The following is a 19,201-nucleotide window of genomic DNA, read 5'->3' as shown; positions in this document are numbered from 1 at the left end:
ACACAATCGCTTTAAATACTCCCAGAGACACGAGATGAAGCGCACACAACCCCGTGTAGACCCCGATGTCGACTCTTCTGGTGCTGAAGCGGCGGAGCCTAACCAAAACCTTCTTAGCATCATCGCAGCTGCTCCTCATGGCACGAGTGGTTCTTCAACTGTGGATTCAAATATCCAAACACAAGAAAAGGTCGCGCAACCTCATCAGGTTGCTACTAACGTTTTATCAAATACGACTGCATCTATCCTAGATCCTAACTTACTGGAGTCGCCATCGGTGTCAATCGCTAGATCTCAACAATCGGGTACCCAGTTTTCTGAGGTTGCCTCAGCTATCAAAGCGCAATATCCTCGTCCCCCGCGTCTGAACAAAAGACTACTTGAGGTTCGATGTCCATGTTGCTGTGTACCACTACAGAAGAAAGATCTCAAATGGCATCGTTGGAGGTTCGTATATTACGGCCGCAATATCAGTTACTTGGATTGTTCTCTAACTAAGACAACAGGAAGCACATCGAAGAAGACATTCAGCCATATACCTGCGTTTTAGACGCCTGCACCGACCCTGAGGCTCTATATACAGACAGGAAAAGTTGGATCAACCATATGACTCATGCTCATAACCATCCAGAGATCTACTGGGAGTGCTCGCTATGCAACGACTCGCCTCAATTCAATTCGATCAACTCGCTTAAAGGCCATCTTACCGACCTACATGAGGGATCAATCAGGAGCACATCAGCCTTTCTTCAGACGTGCTCAAATCCAAAGCTTTTGGGAGCTATGAGTTGTCCTCTATGCTCTTTCACTGGGAATCTGGACGACATATCTGGATCGCAGCTTCTAAACCACGTCGCTGAACACATACGTTCATTCTCTCTAAGCTCACTCCCGTTGCCCTACAGTGAAGGAGATAGAGTTGTCAACGCTTACTTTGAGACCAACGCTTATTTCGCTGATAGCGATCGGGACTCTGTAACGGTTTCAGGAAGTTCCATCTCAGAGAATGAAGGTGCTGCTTGGTCAACCTCAGATGGCTCCCTCAAGAGCGACATCAGCAAAAACGAGTTGGAAGACTCCAAGAGCAAGAGAACGGACATCGCTCCTGTGGTTGAAGGTGAAAATTTGATGCAGCCGCGTTCTCAGCCACTCACGACACTTGCTCCTAGATTGGCGGAAGCCTTGGTCCCGCTGGGCAGGATGTACAGTTACAAACGTATTCCTGGCAACCAAGTCCGTCTTCTAGTCGTTAAGCCGGGAGCCTTCGATGAGAAAATCAACGCTTCGTTTCTGGCCGTTAGCGATGATGACCTCGGAAGCCAAAATTACAGGTACTCGGCCCTTTCCTACAACTGGGACGATGGCGCAGACTACAGTAGCATCATCATCCAGGAAGACCTAGCCTCGCCTCATGTTCAGTCTATGGAAAAATCGACTGAAGTACTCAGACCGGCTGTAGACAAGGTGCTCAGGATCAAACCAAATCTCTATGAAGCTCTTAGACATTTGCGACAAGCAGACATGATTCTCGGACTTTGGGTGGATGCAGTATGTATCAATCAAGACGACGCCAAAGAAAAGGGAGAGCAAGTGCTCAAGATTGCTGAAATCTATCGCAAAGCCTACAATGTGAACGTATGGCTTGGGTCCGACAATCCTGGTGGTCACATCCCCAACAAAGCCATGACCTTCATTCCCAAGATCGTTAATCCGGCCACCCACTGGGATACCCCCGCCGATGACGCTCATGTAGAAGAATGGGCAAGCGTGTACGAACTTCTCAAGCGGAGCTGGTAAGTGTTTTCTAGTTCGAACTTGTTCTCTAGCTTACCTTTTATAGGTTCTCACGGCGCTGGGCTATACAGGACCTAGCATTCGCGCAATCTGGTTCAGTACACTGTGGCAAGCAGGTGCTGGACTGGAGGGACTTGCAGATTGCCATCGGCATCTTTGACCGAAACTTCGATATCATGAAGGCTCGGCTCACGATGCATTATGAATCCACTCAGATCAAGGGCAGTCACCCGAACGGGGATCCAACCCTGGAGATGGGGCACCTAGGCGCTAAGTTATTGGTGGACATGAAATCAACATTAATCCACAAAGGACCGGACGGCACCCTGGTTCCCACCCAAGGGCTGGAGAGCCTCGTCTGTTCTTCATTGGGGTTGGACACATCTGATCCACGCGATACCATCAATGCGCTCAGAAGTATATCGAAAGAAGCGTATTGGCCAGAGTCGCGTCAGCAAGCATCTCAGCCTCCTCCTGTTCCCGATTATAACAAGGATCTTTTTGAGATATACCGGGACTTCGTCAAATGGGTTGTAGACACGACGGGATCCATCGACATAATCTGTCGCCACTGGGCATTGAGGGAACGCCAGGAACCAACTCCAACAACCCCTCAGCTAGTTCATCTACCTTCCTGGATCCTATTCGTGGAAGACTCTGCCTGGGGAAAGGGCGAAGGTCTGTTTCGCGGTCGAAAGGCTGGCGACAGCTTTGTCGGGTTACCCGGTAGTAACAGCTACAACGCTTGCGGTAGGCAAAACAAGCAAGCCCGTGTCAAGTTCCCTCGAAGTCCTGTACATCGTACGTCGGTCGTACCTTCCCGGGTCATACACGATATGTCGATGTCCGTGAATGGTGTCATGATAGGGACAGTCTCGTTCCGCACTGACCCGTTTCCCGATAGTGTGATCACCAAAGATTGTTTGGAGGATCTAGGATGGACGTTCGACAATCACGCGGTAGAAAACCCCGAAATTCCAGACAAGCTGTGGCAAACGCTCGTGGCAGACCGCGATCCGCAGGGCAACCCACCCCCTCATTGGTACAAGAAAGCATGTCTACATTGTCTTACCTACCAGACAAATAGTGGAAACCTCAACATTAGCACCATTCTACGGGGGAACCTTCAAGGCGGCCCCACTAACATCGTGTACGACTACCTTTGTCGCGTCCGTGCTGTCACCTGGAACCGATCCTTCCTTAGAGGCGACCCCATTTCTAGTGCCACCACCAATATCCGCGACTTCGACCATGAAGAACTCGTTGGCTTTGGACCACCTAGAACCGAGAAAGGAGATGCGATTGCTATCTTGTATGGCTGCAGCGTTCCCGTCATCCTCCGACCCACTCAAAATGGCTCTGGTGAGCATCTTGGGTACCTGTTCGTCGGCGAAGCTTACATCTACGGTAAAATGTACGGTGAAGCTTTTGAGGTTGATTGCGAAGAAAAGAACTTCAAATTGCTTTAATGCGAGTGAAGGTCATCGGCAATATGTCCCCTCTCGACCTGACTCCCCCTTCTTTCAATAAGCCCTCCGGCCCGGCGTCGGCTGTTGGCGTTATCCACACTTCTTGTTTTCTCTCTCATCTTCACCTCGTACATGCGCTTGGCCAGTACCCCCTCTTACTATTTTCACGATACCCTCACGCTACGACGTCACGACATCATATACCCCGCCCGAGGTTGACCGCTCGGCCCTCTTCTTTCCACCGATACCCTGGTCTTTGCTATGACATTGTGTACACTACCTGTACGGTCCGCTACAGTTCCATGCGGGACAAAATAGAGCATCTTTCGGATTGCCTTTCTTAGATAGACCATGATGTACGACCATTGTACCATTCTCCGCTCTCGATATCATACAAGTCCCGGGTCTCTCCACTCATGTTCAAACACATGGCTTTTGCGAAGCTTCTCCCCGGCTGCTGACTGTCCCAGTCTTGAGGCCATGTCTAAATCGAGCGCATTGTATATCGGCGCCTCTGCCCTTGTTTTTCCCCGCGACGCTCACTCAGTAGTAGTCGATCATCTCGGTCGGCCGGCCCAGGATAAAGCACTTCATGCTCTTGATATCCTGCTTCGTCCAACCTGAAACTGTTGATTTACCGCCTTCGCCCCAGCGTACGGCCATATCGGTATCGCCGAAGAGAGCCTCGCAGCGCGGAGTTCTACAATTAGCCTTTGTGAGCGTGTGGTCAGACCATAGAGAAGGTAGCAAGGAATGAGCATACCGATACAATTGACAGCAGCCCATGTGGGTGACAGCGCGAACTGAGCTTATCTCTCTGGAGCTGAGGCGCATGTGTTAGCACAAGCTTCATATCTCAAGATAACATAATCTAGACGTACTAATCACTGCTGATGTCGCGACACTCGTCCACCATAACGTCGAAGTAACGGCAGGCGCCTTTGAAGTTGGCCACGTTGCAGACTTGGATCTAGAGGAAAGCCTGTCAGTATCTGACCCTTGTAGTTCGGACAGAAGCGACGTACGGTCATATGCTTCCACAAGTTGTCGGACGCTTCGGCTGGCAAGGCGGCGATGTCTTGGATGCAAAAGATCAGTAGCATGAGCATGATGAGCTTCATGGCAGTAGCGGGAATGCGCATGGTGGGTGGCGTCTCCGATGCAGTGTTTGAGGAAGTCTACAACTAAGTGAGGTGGATAAGTGTCAAATGAAAATTGGCAGGAGCGGAAGGCAGCAAGACCGCGGCGTTCGAACAGCCGTGTTGTGCTTTCCTTCCGAAATGACTTCCGCTTCGCCCATACCGACTTCCCTAGACGACCCTCCGCACTTTCCCCGAAAGCAATGCGCAGCGCTGATAGGCGGTATGCGTCAAAGCGCCGTGCGCGTGACGTACTCCGGACGTATGATCTTCACTGCGAGCTACTCCGAACGCTGTATAGTGCCAGGTTCAAGGCATCACTTCCTTCCCATCTCTGTCATCGGACACATCATCTCTTTCCTCATCGGCGTTATGACACCGTTGATACTAGTGGACTTTTCTGAGAACTCGGAATCCAGCCAGTGAGTCTCGAACTTCGAAATGTGGATCTCGATAACGAGGACGTTGCGAGCGCCCCGTTATCTTCTGGAATTTGCGGGTTTCCGTGCGTAGTCTAAGTCACAAGAATTAGTTTTAGACTCTCAGATCACCAGCAAATAGACACGTACCTTTGCTGTCGAAGCATGGAATGAAGGGACTGTGTGCGACGGTTCTGTCTTTCCAGTTGAGATGCTTGCTCACTTTCCTAGCATTGAATCAATAGCAGTAATCTATGAAGTAACGATCGTTTGCTCTGAAGCCGTCTTCGGGATGAAAATAAGTAAATAACCCATCGTGGTAGCCCCGGTAGAGTTTCCGAGGCTGTCGCAGTACGGGATGCGTTACCTGCATAGGGTCGGCAAGACCATGAAACCTGTTCTCCATTCTCTCTGTCCTCCAGAAATTGGCGCTCAAGTAGGTGATGGTTGTACTTTTAGATGAGCGGGGTGCGCTGTCTGTCATGCTCATTCGGCCCATCCATCTCAGAGCATCTCAAGTGCTCGAGTGCACTAGCCCGCAGACACTAGACCGCTTGCGGACAGCTCAGCGTAGGCAACCATCCGTTGTAGCAAGAACGCCATCGCGATGTACCTCCAATGAACTCACTTGCGACGACGCCACTTCGTTCCAGTTTACCATCCGGCTGTTATTCGCTCAACTTGCAGGTGCGCGCTTCCAGGACCCGACCCAGTATCGTACCCAAGGGCCCGTGGACCACATCCTTGAACTGGGACCTATGCGCGACCCGTCACGGCGAGATACGCGTACCTTTTCGACATCATGTTCGTCAGGGAGAGGAAACGATGCATTCCTCACTTAAAACTTTCGAACACTTCTCACGCCTGGCGTTGGAGCTTCAGCACCATATGCTGTCGTTTTGCGACAAAGCAACGCTCTTCCAGCTCATGCGTGCGTCACCTGTAACACGGAAAGAAGCAGCAAAGCTTTTCTGGTCTGATCCCACGGTACAGTATCGCATACAGGGCTCTTGGGTACTTTCTGGCGGATATTCGGGCCTCACACATGCCGCTCTCGAAGCTCACAAGTACATGCAGTACATCATCGTTGAGCTGTTGAATTCGAAAACGACCCTTCATGGTGACTGGGTGGATCTCACACCGCATTACATCAAGTTCCTAGATGAGGAAAAAGCGAGGCTCTACGCGGAACACCAGATAGCTGCGTTCTGGAGGACACTGCGCGTATGGTTTCCCTCTCTTATAAGCGTCGAGTTTAGCACAACCCTTATTCTCGAACCCGAAGAAGAGCCTCTGGAGGCGCAGACTCAGCTGGCAGAAGGATGCCCGAATGGGGTCCACGTACACGCATCGAATTTCCATCTTAATCCCATTGATCCCAATCGTCCCAGGTCGAGAAAGCTTTGGCGAGCGATCAAATCTACCGATAAACGAGTATCTTGGGAGCTGACCGAGCCCTTACAATCAATGCAAGTCGTAATCCCACCAATTCAGGAACGATCTGGACCTGTGGGTAAATGGTGGCGTTGGCTTCACGACAAGATGGAACCCTGCACATATATGGTCAACGCCCGGAAGCTACTCTTGATCCAGGCTACCGAAGCATACTATCAACATACTCTCAAATCACCATGTGTATGCCCAAGCGCCAATTGTGGTCTTCAATTCGAAGAACCAGGCCAATGGACATTGCACTACGTATCAACCGACGAACAACTACATGAAAGTGCTGAACTACGTCCACCTCCATGCGAGATGCTTCGGGAAGCGTTTGCAGAGCATGACACGCGTCTAGAGCGCATGCGGAAGAGACACAAAGAGCGGCTGGCCGAGATGCGCGCCGAGTGGGGTGACGAGGGAAGTGAACAGCGCATGCACGTCACAGAGAAGTTCCTACAGCAGTTACGCGACGATCCATTGTGCTCAGTTAGAAAGGAACCAGTGAAGAGTCGTTTCTGGACGCAATATAAGAGCATGATGAACACCAAAGACCGTTCCATGGTACTGCGATGACGCAGAGCGAAACTAGCCACACACAACTTCCGCAACATCGACGACCTAGACGAAGAGATATTTCCAGAAATGGGAGAAAATGCACATATAATATACTGTCCAAAGACCGTTGAAACTTGAGTTAATAACCAGACTACAACCTTTTGTATCTACCGAACAAATGCGCGAGCAAACAAGACGAGAATAACACATTCTTCAGCTTCTTTTGCACCTCCTGGGTTCCTTCAGGACGAAACCTACGGGAGAGATATTGGCAGTATGATGTGAAGAATTGTTACATCGCGGACGCTTTCCCGAGACGAAGATGCAGGAGCGCAGTCACATGATTGGCTCTCCATAATACATCCCTTCTTCGATCGCGGTCTGCGTCATTCTACTGTTGGGTGGCCAGATCGCTGCTACAGCCTTCCTCTTCGTCTCGTCGAGACCTCCATACCCACACCTAGTCACTCCTTCTTCTCAACCACCAAATTCCTCCTCAGCGCCTCCAACTCCCCATCCCCAAGCCCACACTTCTCCCTCATATACCTCTCCGCACCCCCAAACCGCTCATTCAACATCTCCAAACTCGCCAACATACTCTCCTTCCTCGACCCCACCATCCTCAACGCAGCCTGCCTTCCCTTCTCCAGAATCTCAGGCGGAAACTTCGACGTATCAGAACCTTCGCTATCCCTTCCTTGGATAATCTGTGCCATCTCCTCCTTCGATAGAGGTCGCCCGGTTGATTGCGCAAGCATATACTTCCTAAACCCGGGACTCGTCAACAAGCGCTCCACAATCTCGTCCCGCGCAGGGCGGAGGCCGAGTTCAGTGAGTTGGTACTCCTCGGCGATCTGCTCGCGCGGCACACCGAGGAAATCGAAGAGGAGGCCGAAGAAGATTCCTGTTCGGTCTTTGCCGGCTGTGCAGTGAATAAGCGCTCCTCGCTTCTCGTCCTCTTTGCCGTTGTTGCTGGTACCATCAGATGCCGGCAAAGACAGACCAGCCAGATACCGCAAAATAGTCCCATATGCCTTCCCCCCATCAGTCAAAATACTAGCATAAGCCTCGACAAACCCCTTAACATCCTCATCCATGTAATTCGCATACCTCTCCGCCAACTTCTCAGGACTATAGTCTTCATCTGAGAACACGGGTGTCCACGTGCGTTTCACACCTGCTTCCTCCATGGCTTGGATCCAGCCTGGTCTGAAATCTTGCTTGCCGGATGCATCGTCGCCGACGATGCCGGCCCATCCTTTCTCCACTTCCGGCTTGCTGCGTAAGTCAAAGACGTGGCCTACGCCGATATCGCGAACGGCGGTCCAGCCGGCGGTGTCTAGCTTGGCGACTTCGGCGCTGCGGAAGAGGATGTCTGGGCGGAGGGTGGCGCCGGAGGTGGTGGTGAGGGAGTGGGTGGCGAGGCGCAGGTTGTTGATGTTGGGGATGTGGGTGTAGAAGGGTGGGGAGGGGAGGGTGGGGTTGGGGTTGTCCGGGGATGGCATGGTAGTGTCGTTGTGATGTAGCGGTGATGTGTTGGTAGTGTATATGTGTGTATAGTTGGTTTGCTGGCAGGACTCTGCTGTTGCCAAAGTGGACTATGTCGAGGTTATATAAAGGTCGACGGATTATTCGGTGTGAACAGCTGGTACTGTGAAGGGTTTCAGTCGAAGGATACCAGGTGCCACATGTCAACGGCACAGTTGCTAATGCAAGGGGGAGCCTTCACAACACGTGTTATGTTTGAATCTTGGTTGGTACCTAGGTAGTCAGAACAACGTTCGTGAAGTGTAAACATCAGCCCCACCATCCCACTCACACTAGCCATGTGCCGAGGTGTAGAGCGGGATGACTGCACATGTCCTGGTGGTAACCACGCCGCGTAATCGAGCATCATCCGTACTTCACGCCCATAGCACACATGTCGATCGAAAAGGTTCAAGAAAACAATCTAACTTCGATTTCTGGGGGTATACATATGATCATCAACCGCAAGACGGAACCACACATCGACCAAGCCAAATGGTGGTATATTCCCTCGAAACCTATACACCCTTTCCAAAAACTTTGGAAGAAAAAAACCCAGGACTGTATAGTCTATGACGCCACAGACGCCCGCGAGACTTTTCGTAACGCACCGAAAACATCGATAACCCGTTGTGGTGACCACAAAAAGCCTATGAAGGCTTATCACAACCAATGCGACCGAGTAGCTCCTTGCGATCGCCATGACCGGGAATACTAATCCCACTTGCGCGCGAGCTTTCCCTCTTAGCTTGGCGGCGCTGGCTGGCGCCGTTGAGACGCGCAAAGGTGAGGGCATCGACGCCGACTTCCTCTTCCTTTGGCGTCATGGAGCTCATTCCGCTCTCGCCGCAGGTGGTGGCCATGTTGAAGATGGTCTTGGTCTGTTCCTGCTCGACCTCCTCGTCCTCGCCCTCGTCATCTGAGCGCAGATCCTCCGCTGCGTTGCCCATGAGCACTTTGTAGACGATCTTCGCAATGGTCGCAAACCAGATGCAGCAGAAGACTTGGAGTGTGAGGAGGAGCGCGAGGAAGTAGTAGCGAATTTGCGGGTTCCAGCAGATGGGTCCGTTGCGGTCGTTGTACGCCTTGAGTAGGTTGCCCCAGTGGTTGTTACCGCCATATGCTTCGAATTGTGAGGTGTTGGATGCGGGGACGAACGAGGTGTACTTCGAGGTGGAGTCGGCGAGGTAGCAGCCGGGTGCCATGTCGACTGGGGCGTATGCGTAGATGGACCAGCAGACCATCATGTAGAGAACGTGGCGGGTGACGACCCAGGCGATGACGAAGAGACCGAAGGCATAATCGCAGGCATTCGAGTAGCCCATGTACTTGAGGAGTTTTGCGGTCTTTGTTTGTCAGTTCTCGTGCTCAACTAGTGATTTCGGACTGCTTACCGGCAGGATGATGTCGACGAAGTCCATGATGGTCAGAATGACGATTCCGACGCGCATGTGGAAGTAGCCGTAGGACAAGCACATCAGCGCGGTCGTGAAGATGTGGTGGGTGAACATCTGCGCGTAATCCTTGCGCTTCTCCTCAATGTTGACGACAAGAAGCTGCTGGACCCAGAAACCCCATTGGACGAGGTAGTACCACTTGAAAAGGCCGTCTGCCTCACGGAAAGGCCAGCCTTCCCATATGCCATGCAAATCTAGCCAGAACTCGGAGTGGTACATGATGTACTGTAGCCTTGTTAGCACTGCCAATCCATATGTTCTGTGTTGTGCGACATACCATTCCCAAGGACCACGACGCGGTGTAGTAGACAATCAACCAGGCCTGCTCCTTGAACCTGTCCAGGCCCTTCTTTGTCCTGATGCCACCCAGCCTTGCCAGCGGGTCGAGCAAGTATTCCATGACTGCGACGCGTACACCGGTGAAGATGACGGTCCACAGTAGGACAAAGGGCAGATCGTCGGTGCCACAGCCGTACATGTTGGTGTCGGGGTTGTAGTACGACATATGGAAGAACTTGTTGGTCCGGCTTCGGGCGCGGGGGAAGAATGTGTGGGTGAGGACGAGGAGAGTGAGGAGGTTGACGGAGATGCCTGTGGGAGTTAGTCTCATGATGTTCAACATTGTTGAGTCTTTGCGAGATCATACCAATCTGGTGGTCGCAGATGAGGGTGCACAGCGAGGCCATGAGCCCCTCATCCTCGACCTTCTTTGCCTGCATCTTCCGCCTCTTGGGCGCAGTCGGTAGCTTTTGCGCTTGCATGTCCGCCGTGTGCGTCTTTCCCAGCGCGCCGTTGGCGATGTGTGTCGTCGCCATGGTGGCTGGCTGCAATATGCCCCAATGTGGGGAGCGAGAGAGTGATGGAGCGACGCTGTCGCGATACCCGCTGTCTCGAGGCGGTCCGATAGAGGAGCCAATGGCAGAGGAATGAATTCCAGAGAGTGCTTGCAGCCCGGCGACGGTCTCCGGAGTCGGTTGCCGGCGTGTAGTGCGGCGTGTGGGCTCGAAGGGCGTCGTTGGTTGTCGCTCAACAGTCACGTCTTAGCGAACGGATTGGGGTGCGTGTCTCAGCAACCAACAGCCATTGAGCAGCGAAACGGGCGAAAGAATGGGCGCTGACTGTCGTCGATGCGTAGGCGAGGATTCGGCGGGGGAGAGCACGATGCGCCCGGGCAGAGTCGAGTCGAGGGAGCGGTGTGGTGGTCCCAAGCAAAGATATTCAGGGTTTAGAGATGGATGGGGCAAGCGCGGATCAACAATCTCCTGAGCGGGCCACGCGAATTGCACCTTTGCCTGCGTGCCAGCTTGGAGTCTGGGTGAAGGATGGCACAGGCGTGTCCAATTGCTCTCCCTGTATTTCTGGACAGGTGTCGCGGGAGCTAGCAGTATTCGCTGTAGCAAGACAAGTGTCTGGAGCGCGCTACGAATCTGCCCACTTCAAAAATGGGGCCTCGCCTAACCCGACTGCAGCATGCGCCTAAGGGTGTAACGCGAACAAAGACAGGCAGTGTTGCATTGCGCGAAAGGAGGTGGCAAGCCTATATGAGAGCTCAGTCTCGTCCCCGTCTGCCCCTAACACGGCCCTGCACCCGTTATCGTCGAGTTCCTGCGAGGGTCGGTTTGCCAAGACATCCGCCGACGAAGCTTGGTGCTCCGAAAATCAAGGGTCCGGGCGTTTCACCCTCCCGACCTATCAACGCGCCCACGCTCCCTGCAGCCCCATAGTGCTACCCCGCCATGGCCTGACTGATATGCATGCATAGCTATTGGATGCTGCATGCTGTTAGAATGGCGCGTCGAGTCCATCATGAGATGGAAGAGATGTCTTCACCATACAAACGCCGATTCTCTAGCACTTGCTTTGGATACGAAGAGAAGTGTAAAAGTGGTATTATACAACTAAAGCTAAGTAACATAGAGTACGATAATCAATACCCAGCTCCTTACCCACACACTCCCAGCATAGTGATATCAATACCCATAACGCCGTACAATTTCTCCCGAGTGAATCTACAGTTCCTACTACATCCTCCCGCCTAGTTGTTGTTCTGCGAGTTGAGGATCCTCAGGATGGCGAGGAACAGGTTGATGATGTCGAGGTAGAGGGAAATGGACGCCGCAATCTCCTCCTCAACGTGGTAGTGGCGCATAATCATCTGTGTGTCCACCAGGATGTAGCCAGAGAAGATGAGCGCGCAAACAACGCCGTATCCAAGCTCAACCGAGCTGCTGTGGGGGAAGAACATGGACATGAAGCCGAACAAGACCACGACCCACAGCGCGCCAAACAGGTACGGTGCCCAGTGCGTGAAGTCGTACTTGCTCTGGCAGGCGAACAGGCTCAGCGCAATGAATATGCCCAGTGTGAAGAAAAGCGCCTGCAGCACAATCCTGGAGTCGGTGAAGGAGACGATGACGGAGATGGAGTATGCTTCCATGGCAGTGAAGCCGGCGAGGAAGAGGAGGTTGGTCGGGTACGACTTGCGCTTCCAGAAGGTGAGGCCGAGGAAGACGAAGGAGCCGATCAGCGACACCCACATGAGCGCGGGCGTTTGTTGGATGAAGTTCTTGTACGATTCCGACATCATCGAGAGGGCGCTGACGGCGGCGGTCGCGAGGAGTTGGACGGTCCTGTATGGCATTAGTACATGCGACCTATGTCTTCGAGGCGTGGATACTTACAAGATGGCGTAGACCTTGCGGATGAAGGCCATCCGGATGTCCAATGTCGCCTCTGCCACAACGCCGCCAAACTTGAAGTCATCGGGCAGGTTGTCGTTTTCGCCGCGGGGAACGCCGCTGAGGAGGGCTTCTTGGGGGTCGTTGGCCGCCTGGTAGCTGGGTGGCGCCTGCGAATAGGACGGCGCAGGTGCCGCCTCGTCGAGCGAATCGCGCTGAGGCACGTTTTGGTATTTGGGTGCACCCATCGTGATGGATTTGTCGCAAAGATCGGGTGTGTGCGATGCGAAGTGAGTGGTTTGAGTGCGCGTGAGTGGAGGTGGAAGGATGAAGGTTAGGTGAGATGCGTTAGGGCTGTGCTGACTTGATGAGGTCACAGCCGCGGAACTTCGTTTCACGTGCCCGCGTCACGATCAACTCGCAACTTCCAGCTTCTTCCACCCCGCCTACCAATCGCAAACTCCCATCAACATTTCGGACTCATCATGGCGAGATTTTGCGACAATGAGCGTAGCCTGGTGATGCACGGCACGCTCAATCATCGTCTTTCCACATGTATTTTCGTATTGTCTCAGCCGCACACGCCGGAGATGCATGCACCATGACCATCACCAATAAGGTGATTCCAATACGGTCGGGCAACCACACTGGGGCCATTTCCAAGACCGCTACCATGGTTCTGTTCTCAGCCTTGTTGCGATGCACCAGTTCGATAAAAAGGCATGCCCGCCTTTCTCAAGCCTTTCTGTTCGGTCCCTCCATCATTATCATCACATTGTTTGAGTGCAAATGTTGGATGAATCTGGAATCTCTTCACAGGCACCTTTGCTGCCCCCTTTGAGTGTAGATGACGAGCGCTTCGGCGACACCCTGCCATCGTCCATGCTACAGCACCGCACTCGCACAGTTTCGCCCCCAGGCCTCGAACATAGGGAAAGCGAATCACTTGTGTTCAATCACGATCAGTACACGGATAGCTTCATTCGTTCTTCTAGGTAGAGATCTCTACACGATCGTATGTGGACGTAGCTAATGCTTTTAGCGATATACAAGGCAACATGACTGTCGATTTTGGCCATACCGATATTACTCCCAAGCAGAGCTTTTCCCCTTCGCAGTCACGTTCACCCAACAACCCCCCAGACGCTCTCGATTCCCGAATTATGCAATGGGTTCGGGGTAGTCGCTTCCATGGGTGGCGGATGGGTGTTCTCTTTGGTTGCTGTATGTCTTCTTTCGTCCTGTGTTGCAATATCGCCATGATCGTTGTCGGAGCCAGAAGCGGTGGCGGATACAACACATCGGGGGTAGCCGACCTCAAAATTGGCGACGAGGCCACGATGTCGAGATGGAACACGGGCTTGCACGTTCTGATCAATACTTTCAGCACGATACTTTTGTCCACGTCCAACTACACAATGCAGGTTCTAGGGTCTCCAACTCGAGAAGACGTCGATGCAGCGCACGCCAAAGGACAGTGGCTTGATATCGGCATACTAAGCCCTCGTAATCTGAGGGCAATACCTCGAAGGCGTGCGATGCTCTGGTACACGATGGCGCTATCGTCCATTCCCTTACATCTATTGTACGTGCCGAGCAATACGCTCCAAGATGCTCTAACTAATGGCCAACAGTTACAATGCCGCGGTCTTTAAGGTGGCTACAAACTCGGAATACAACATCTTCACTCTCGATATCACGTCAGACGAATGGCGGCACATCAGCGCCACTACAGATGCTGGGCAAACACCGGGGTCGTACTGGAACGTATCAAAAGGCCGATGGAACAAGGTCTACGACAACAAGTACTCCTCCACGTATGGCGATCTTTACCTAGGAGTGGATCGTGTAGCATTCGATACTACACAATCCCTCTCAGACTTGAACACGACTGGAGCACTGTCACATTACTTGGGTCTCAATGTGACTGGGAACCAAGGCATGATAAGAGAGCTGACTAAGGAGTCACCTGTATGGATACGATTCGAGCCGGTGTCCAACAATCAGACTCTGGGCATGAACGTCTCAGCACACGTAGCGCAGGCAGCTTCTGCGAAACCGACTCTACACAGTAGCGTGCAAGTCAGCCTCTACTTCCTGATTGTTGTGGTTACATTCGGCCTACTCAAACTCGCTGTAATGGCGATTGTTCTGGGCACCGACCGATCTGCCTACTGAGTCACTCTGGGAGATGCTGCAGCGTCGTTTCTCAAGCGTCCAGATCCGCATACTGTCGGGAGATGTACGCAGGGTCGAGAGGAGATCTTGCTTAGCATTGGCCACTCCCCAAGTCATGGCTGTTCCGATAATGAAGATACTCCTGAGCTTCGCAGCCGTTTAGAGGGCTATTGGCGTCCGTCTCCGGTACGATACTTCTTTTCAGTCCACCATGGAAGTAAGTTCATGTTGGCATGTCTGTAAGTCATCTCAACGGAGCCTTCCAGTCCCCGCTAATGTTCAAGGTCTCTTTTCACCATAATCTCCATCTCGGTGAGCCCACTCCAATGGCCATGGGGCCAGACCTGGGGTTGGGGAACTGCTTCGGACGACTACATATTCAGTTCGAAGAGCATATCCCCCAGAGCTACCCTATTGAATGCTTGGCTTGCCAATGCGCCACAAATCGTACTCTCTGTCTGCTACTTCACCGTCAACTTGGTGTGCACATCCATGGCTGGCGCCGAGGAGTGGAACCGCCTTGCGACCCATAGGAAAAGCCTCCGAGTCACTCAACCGTATGGTCAGCAGCGAAGCACCTACTTCTTACAACTACCTTACAGATGGAGTCTTCCGCTTATGGTAATTAGCGGATCGCTCCATTGGATCCTCTCGCAAACCATCTTTCTCCTTCGTGTCGACTCTTTCAACAGGGACGGGACATCGCAGAACTCTTCTATATCAGCTTGTGGGTTCTCGTACTTGAGTCTCATTGTACTGCTGTCTGCTTTTGTTTTGCTACTCGCTGGTGTGGCACTTGTGGGGGTTCGGAAGATGCGAATGGAATTACCTGTTGTAGGTTCATGTAGTCTCGCGATTAGCGCAGCTTGTCATGTTTCTCCCAGCGAGGTCGACCCGCATCTAGCGCAGCTACAATGGGGAGTTGTAGAACATGAAAGGGTGAGGGGTTTCAGACACTGTGCGCTGTCGTCTAGGGATGTCACGCCGCCGGAAGAAGTTACCAGGTATTACTGAGCGTTCTTTGCCAGTCCACGGACTATCAGTTCATAGCTTCACCACGTATAGAAACATCGAGGTTTCCTAAGGAATATGTCATATTGAGCTCGGATAACGCAATCAAGTATACCAAGTAGCCTCCGGAATCTCATCCAACAACTCAAACCTCCCCAACTCGCGATTCTTATACGCCACAGGATCATGCAGCGTATGCGTCCTCACGTCCCTCCAAAACCGATCCAAGCCCACCCTTGCGCTCGTTGCTTTCGCGCCTGTGACCTCAAACACCCCAGAAGTAACCTGCAGGCTTGTATCCGTTGTAACGACCTTGACGCTCGCAACCCATTCCGCCAGCTCGCCTCGCTGCCGTGCAGTCAGCTTCCCGCGGGTATTAAGATCGCCGGCGTATTTATTTAAGATGGCATCGACTTCTTGGCCTGCGCGGTCTGCCAGGGCGGATGCGGCGCGGAGGTGGGCGTGGAAGTTCCCGTAGCGTTCGAGGATGTAGAATTCGTCTGTGGCCTTCTCCTTGTTCTGGTTACACGTTAGCGATGTATATCGGCTTGGTAAATGCGGGTGTGCTTACATCGCCACCGAATGGCCATGCCCGAGTTCCCTTCACTGTGTACTTCGCTGCGTATCGTTGTGCGCCAAGCGCAATGCCCAGGTAGAAGTTGCTGAAGACGAGCTGAATGGTTGGCAGTAGGAGTGTCGCGAACGGTATCTGCAGCGCGCGGGGATCTGGTTCTTTCTTCTCGATGTTCCAACCCAGCGCATCCGTCCAAGGCACGCGCACGTCGGAGATCTTCACACTGCCCGACTCCGTCAAGCGGAGGCCGATGTTGTTCCAATCATGTCCGAATTGGATGCCCGGTTGATCCGTCTTTGCAAAGGCGAAGATGTGGTTCCCGGTGCCTTCGTATACGCCTTCGAGGACGGTGAGATCGGAGACTACACCACCTGTGTTGAAGAACTTGAAGCCATTGAAGACGAGGTTGTCGCCGTCGGACTTGATGGATAGGTCGCTGTCGCGGGGATTGACGGCGCCGCCAATGAAGTAGTTGTTCGAGATTATGAGCTTCTGGAAGCGATCGGCTTGTTCGGGTGAGCCAACGATGTTTGCTGTGGTTGACCAGAGGAGGTGGTAGCCGAGGAGCATGCCGATTGACCTGCGACAATTAGTATACATACGCACTCGGGAGGGGAACGATCGTACCCGTCTGCTTCAGCGACCTTCCGGATCGCCTTGTAGCCCACACTCCAAGGCTGACCACCGCCACCATACTGCTTCGGCCCAAGGAGCTTCAATAATCCGGAATGCTTCAGTAGCGCAACTTCCGCACGTGGAGACTTGTTCTCTTGATCTCGGACGACGGCATCGACAGCGAGGACATCGGCCACATCTTGAGCACGCTGTAGCCAGCCTGCTTCGTCTTCCGGAATAGAAGACCACTTCGTCTCATACCCAGCATAGACAGCCGGGTCTCTGAAGTCGACTTGCTGCGCATTTCCGGACTCGCTGTTAGTTCCATTCGTGATGGCCATCGTGTAGATGGACAGAATGATGACATCTCGACATCTCGATTACGATCTTATATCTAAACCCCGCAGAACATCCCTCGGAATGATGAGAATCACGCAGAGTATTGCGTGCTATTTGTTCATTCTTGAGCCATTCGCATTGGTGCGCATAAACACCTGAGTAGGTTCACGATGGCGATGAGAACGACCGGAGAGACAGGGATATATCGCCGACATGGTGAGCGTTGAGCTGTCTGCCGGCAGGCAGGTATAGCTAGCAATAGTCCGATACCGTGGGGGTGGATCGCACGATGCAGTGTCGGTACAACATGTGAATGTGAGTGTTGGAGAGTGAGACGCGTCGGCGGACCGCACCTGCATCATCCCATTTGTGCTAACCCAGTACGAGACTAGTCTGCAACCCGTGCGCACGTCCGAACGCGAACCGCGTTCGCCATCTAACCCCTCAATCGCATCATCCCCAACTCCGCACCATCACGGCGCATCAACAATCCCAGTAGACTGCGCACCTCCGAGGCACCTTCCGTCACCAGCATGCGAGCTCTGTTGCCTGTAGATCACTCCGCCTTTCTCTTCGCGAAGAACCGGGAAGTGTCGCCGAGTGGTAGCTCAACGATGGAGTCTTTGAGCAGCAACGCGAACGTCAGATACCACCCGGTCAATCCAGCCAAGAAACAGAACGCACCACCGCCTTTCTTGAGACCGACGGACGAGGTCGGGTGTCCATCTGCCGTGGCAAAATAAGACGCCGAGACTAGCAAGAACCCTAGTTCGACACAGAAGAAGATGATGATGTAGACCAGGTTTGTCGGCAACGAAGCTACGAGGAATACCAAGGCGAAGACCGTCCACACTGTCACACGATTAGTTGCAATCTCACCACTTGTCGGTCTTGAGCAACTCACTGATCATGAAGAACCCGAGAGCGTTGTTGTATTGCTTCACATCGCCACCATATGCTGCCTCAACCCCGAAGGCAGGGGTCAAGATCGCACCAAAGCCGGCGTAGAACAGTCCAAAGGCACTGAAGACAGTATACGCGAAACCATTACCGACGGACAGCTCCCACTGTGCAGTAACTACCAGGCCTAGTGTCCAGTCAGCCAAAGCATACACACATCGTCCATACCGGTAACTTGCCGAACGCCGCCGCAAAGAAGAAGTTGGCGACGAAGACATTGTTTGTGGTCACTCCTCGCCATTCCATGAGACTTAGCGATAGCGTGGTCAAAGTGGTCGCGAAGACTCCGATTGGAAGCGCCGTCTTGATACGTTAGTAACGAAGTATGATGTACTGGAAGCATAACTAACTCCAGCACCCAGGGTCTTTGGAGCTGCGATTGGCACGGTCGGAGACTCATGGGTGAGTTGCTTCTCGACATCGGTCGTGCCAGCGCTGCTTTTGCTGTTCAAGTCGGTCGTTGAGAATTTGGACATGATTGTCTGCGCGCAAGGAATCCTTCATACAAACGACTGGCTTTGATAGACAGTCTTTTGTACTGAATGGTCATGAGCTCCCATATTGAGAGAGACCACATCGACGCGGGACAACGGCGGTGTCGGCATGTTACCATTGCGACCACGCGATGGTAGATTACGTGCTTCGGCGTTACTTTCAGTGCTCAGTAGCGTTCACATGGTCGTGTCGGGACAATATGGTAGTGTCGTAGTCGAAGCTCGCTATCCTGGTCGATCTTGGTGTGGGGTATGCGGTGCTTGAGTATCTTGCTGCAAGTTACGGCACATCACGTCTTCGGAAGGTTGGATTGCCCCATTGACCAGTAGGCCGAAGCTTGTAAGCAGCCAATTGAGGATGCCGGACTCGTGAAGTTGTCGCAAGATCATACACCACAGCTTGTCATACACGAAGCCGAGATGTTGAGCTGCAATATAGAAGTCTGCCAGCTGGCTTAGGCAAGATCGGCGGCAAGCCGGCTGCAATCAAGGTGAACACCATCAAGTCTACTCACCGGGTTTAATCTACAGCAATCCCACAAATCCCGCTCT

The 19,201-nt window shown here is 52.8% G+C and overlaps 8 protein-coding genes across 8 annotated transcripts; 2 read left to right on the top strand and 6 right to left on the bottom strand.

Annotated features, from left to right (window-relative positions):
- Window positions 1–1,200: 1,200 nt before the first annotated feature.
- On the top strand, window positions 1,201–3,263 carry J4E85_003700 (uncharacterized protein; the record flags this gene model as incomplete). The annotated part of the gene is made up of 2 exons (XM_051467966.1): window positions 1,201–1,793; window positions 1,841–3,263. The coding sequence occupies 2 exons, from the start codon at window positions 1,201–1,203 to the stop codon at window positions 3,261–3,263; spliced, it is 2,016 nt and encodes a 671-aa protein (XP_051327558.1).
- A 543-nt stretch (window positions 3,264–3,806) lies between these two features.
- On the bottom strand, window positions 3,807–4,405 carry J4E85_003699 (uncharacterized protein; the record flags this gene model as incomplete). Its single annotated transcript, XM_051467965.1, has 4 exons — window positions 3,807–3,963; window positions 4,027–4,086; window positions 4,145–4,233; window positions 4,289–4,405. The coding sequence occupies 4 exons, from the start codon at window positions 4,403–4,405 to the stop codon at window positions 3,807–3,809; spliced, it is 423 nt and encodes a 140-aa protein (XP_051327557.1).
- A 2,875-nt stretch (window positions 4,406–7,280) lies between these two features.
- On the bottom strand, window positions 7,281–8,321 carry J4E85_003698 (uncharacterized protein; the record flags this gene model as incomplete). Its single annotated transcript, XM_051467964.1, has 1 exon — window positions 7,281–8,321. The coding sequence occupies one exon, from the start codon at window positions 8,319–8,321 to the stop codon at window positions 7,281–7,283; it is 1,041 nt and encodes a 346-aa protein (XP_051327556.1).
- A 672-nt stretch (window positions 8,322–8,993) lies between these two features.
- J4E85_003697 (uncharacterized protein) lies at window positions 8,994–10,615 on the bottom strand (the record flags this gene model as incomplete). The annotated part of the gene is made up of 4 exons (XM_051467963.1): window positions 8,994–9,689; window positions 9,738–10,025; window positions 10,078–10,391; window positions 10,447–10,615. 4 exons carry the CDS (start codon window positions 10,613–10,615, stop codon window positions 8,994–8,996), a joined length of 1,467 nt encoding a protein of 488 aa, XP_051327555.1.
- Window positions 10,616–11,835: 1,220 nt separating this feature from the next.
- J4E85_003696 (uncharacterized protein) lies at window positions 11,836–12,726 on the bottom strand (the record flags this gene model as incomplete). Its single annotated transcript, XM_051467962.1, has 2 exons — window positions 11,836–12,430; window positions 12,482–12,726. The coding sequence occupies 2 exons, from the start codon at window positions 12,724–12,726 to the stop codon at window positions 11,836–11,838; spliced, it is 840 nt and encodes a 279-aa protein (XP_051327554.1).
- Window positions 12,727–14,031: 1,305 nt separating this feature from the next.
- J4E85_003695 (uncharacterized protein) lies at window positions 14,032–14,656 on the top strand (the record flags this gene model as incomplete). Its single annotated transcript, XM_051467961.1, has 2 exons — window positions 14,032–14,063; window positions 14,113–14,656. The coding sequence occupies 2 exons, from the start codon at window positions 14,032–14,034 to the stop codon at window positions 14,654–14,656; spliced, it is 576 nt and encodes a 191-aa protein (XP_051327553.1).
- A 1,116-nt stretch (window positions 14,657–15,772) lies between these two features.
- J4E85_003694 (uncharacterized protein) lies at window positions 15,773–17,197 on the bottom strand (the record flags this gene model as incomplete). The annotated part of the gene is made up of 3 exons (XM_051467960.1): window positions 15,773–16,186; window positions 16,239–16,821; window positions 16,869–17,197. 3 exons carry the CDS (start codon window positions 17,195–17,197, stop codon window positions 15,773–15,775), a joined length of 1,326 nt encoding a protein of 441 aa, XP_051327552.1.
- A 554-nt stretch (window positions 17,198–17,751) lies between these two features.
- On the bottom strand, window positions 17,752–18,631 carry J4E85_003693 (uncharacterized protein; the record flags this gene model as incomplete). Its single annotated transcript, XM_051467959.1, has 4 exons — window positions 17,752–18,047; window positions 18,100–18,262; window positions 18,324–18,458; window positions 18,506–18,631. The coding sequence occupies 4 exons, from the start codon at window positions 18,629–18,631 to the stop codon at window positions 17,752–17,754; spliced, it is 720 nt and encodes a 239-aa protein (XP_051327551.1).
- Window positions 18,632–19,201: the final 570 nt, after the last annotated feature.

Source organism: Alternaria conjuncta (genome assembly GCF_024043145.1).
Source record: "Alternaria conjuncta strain BMP 0040 chromosome Unknown scaffold_5, whole genome shotgun sequence".
Lineage (NCBI taxonomy): Eukaryota > Fungi > Ascomycota > Dothideomycetes > Pleosporales > Pleosporaceae > Alternaria > Alternaria conjuncta.
Note: the sequence above shows the minus strand (reverse complement) of the source record. Positions and strands in the feature narration are given on the sequence as shown.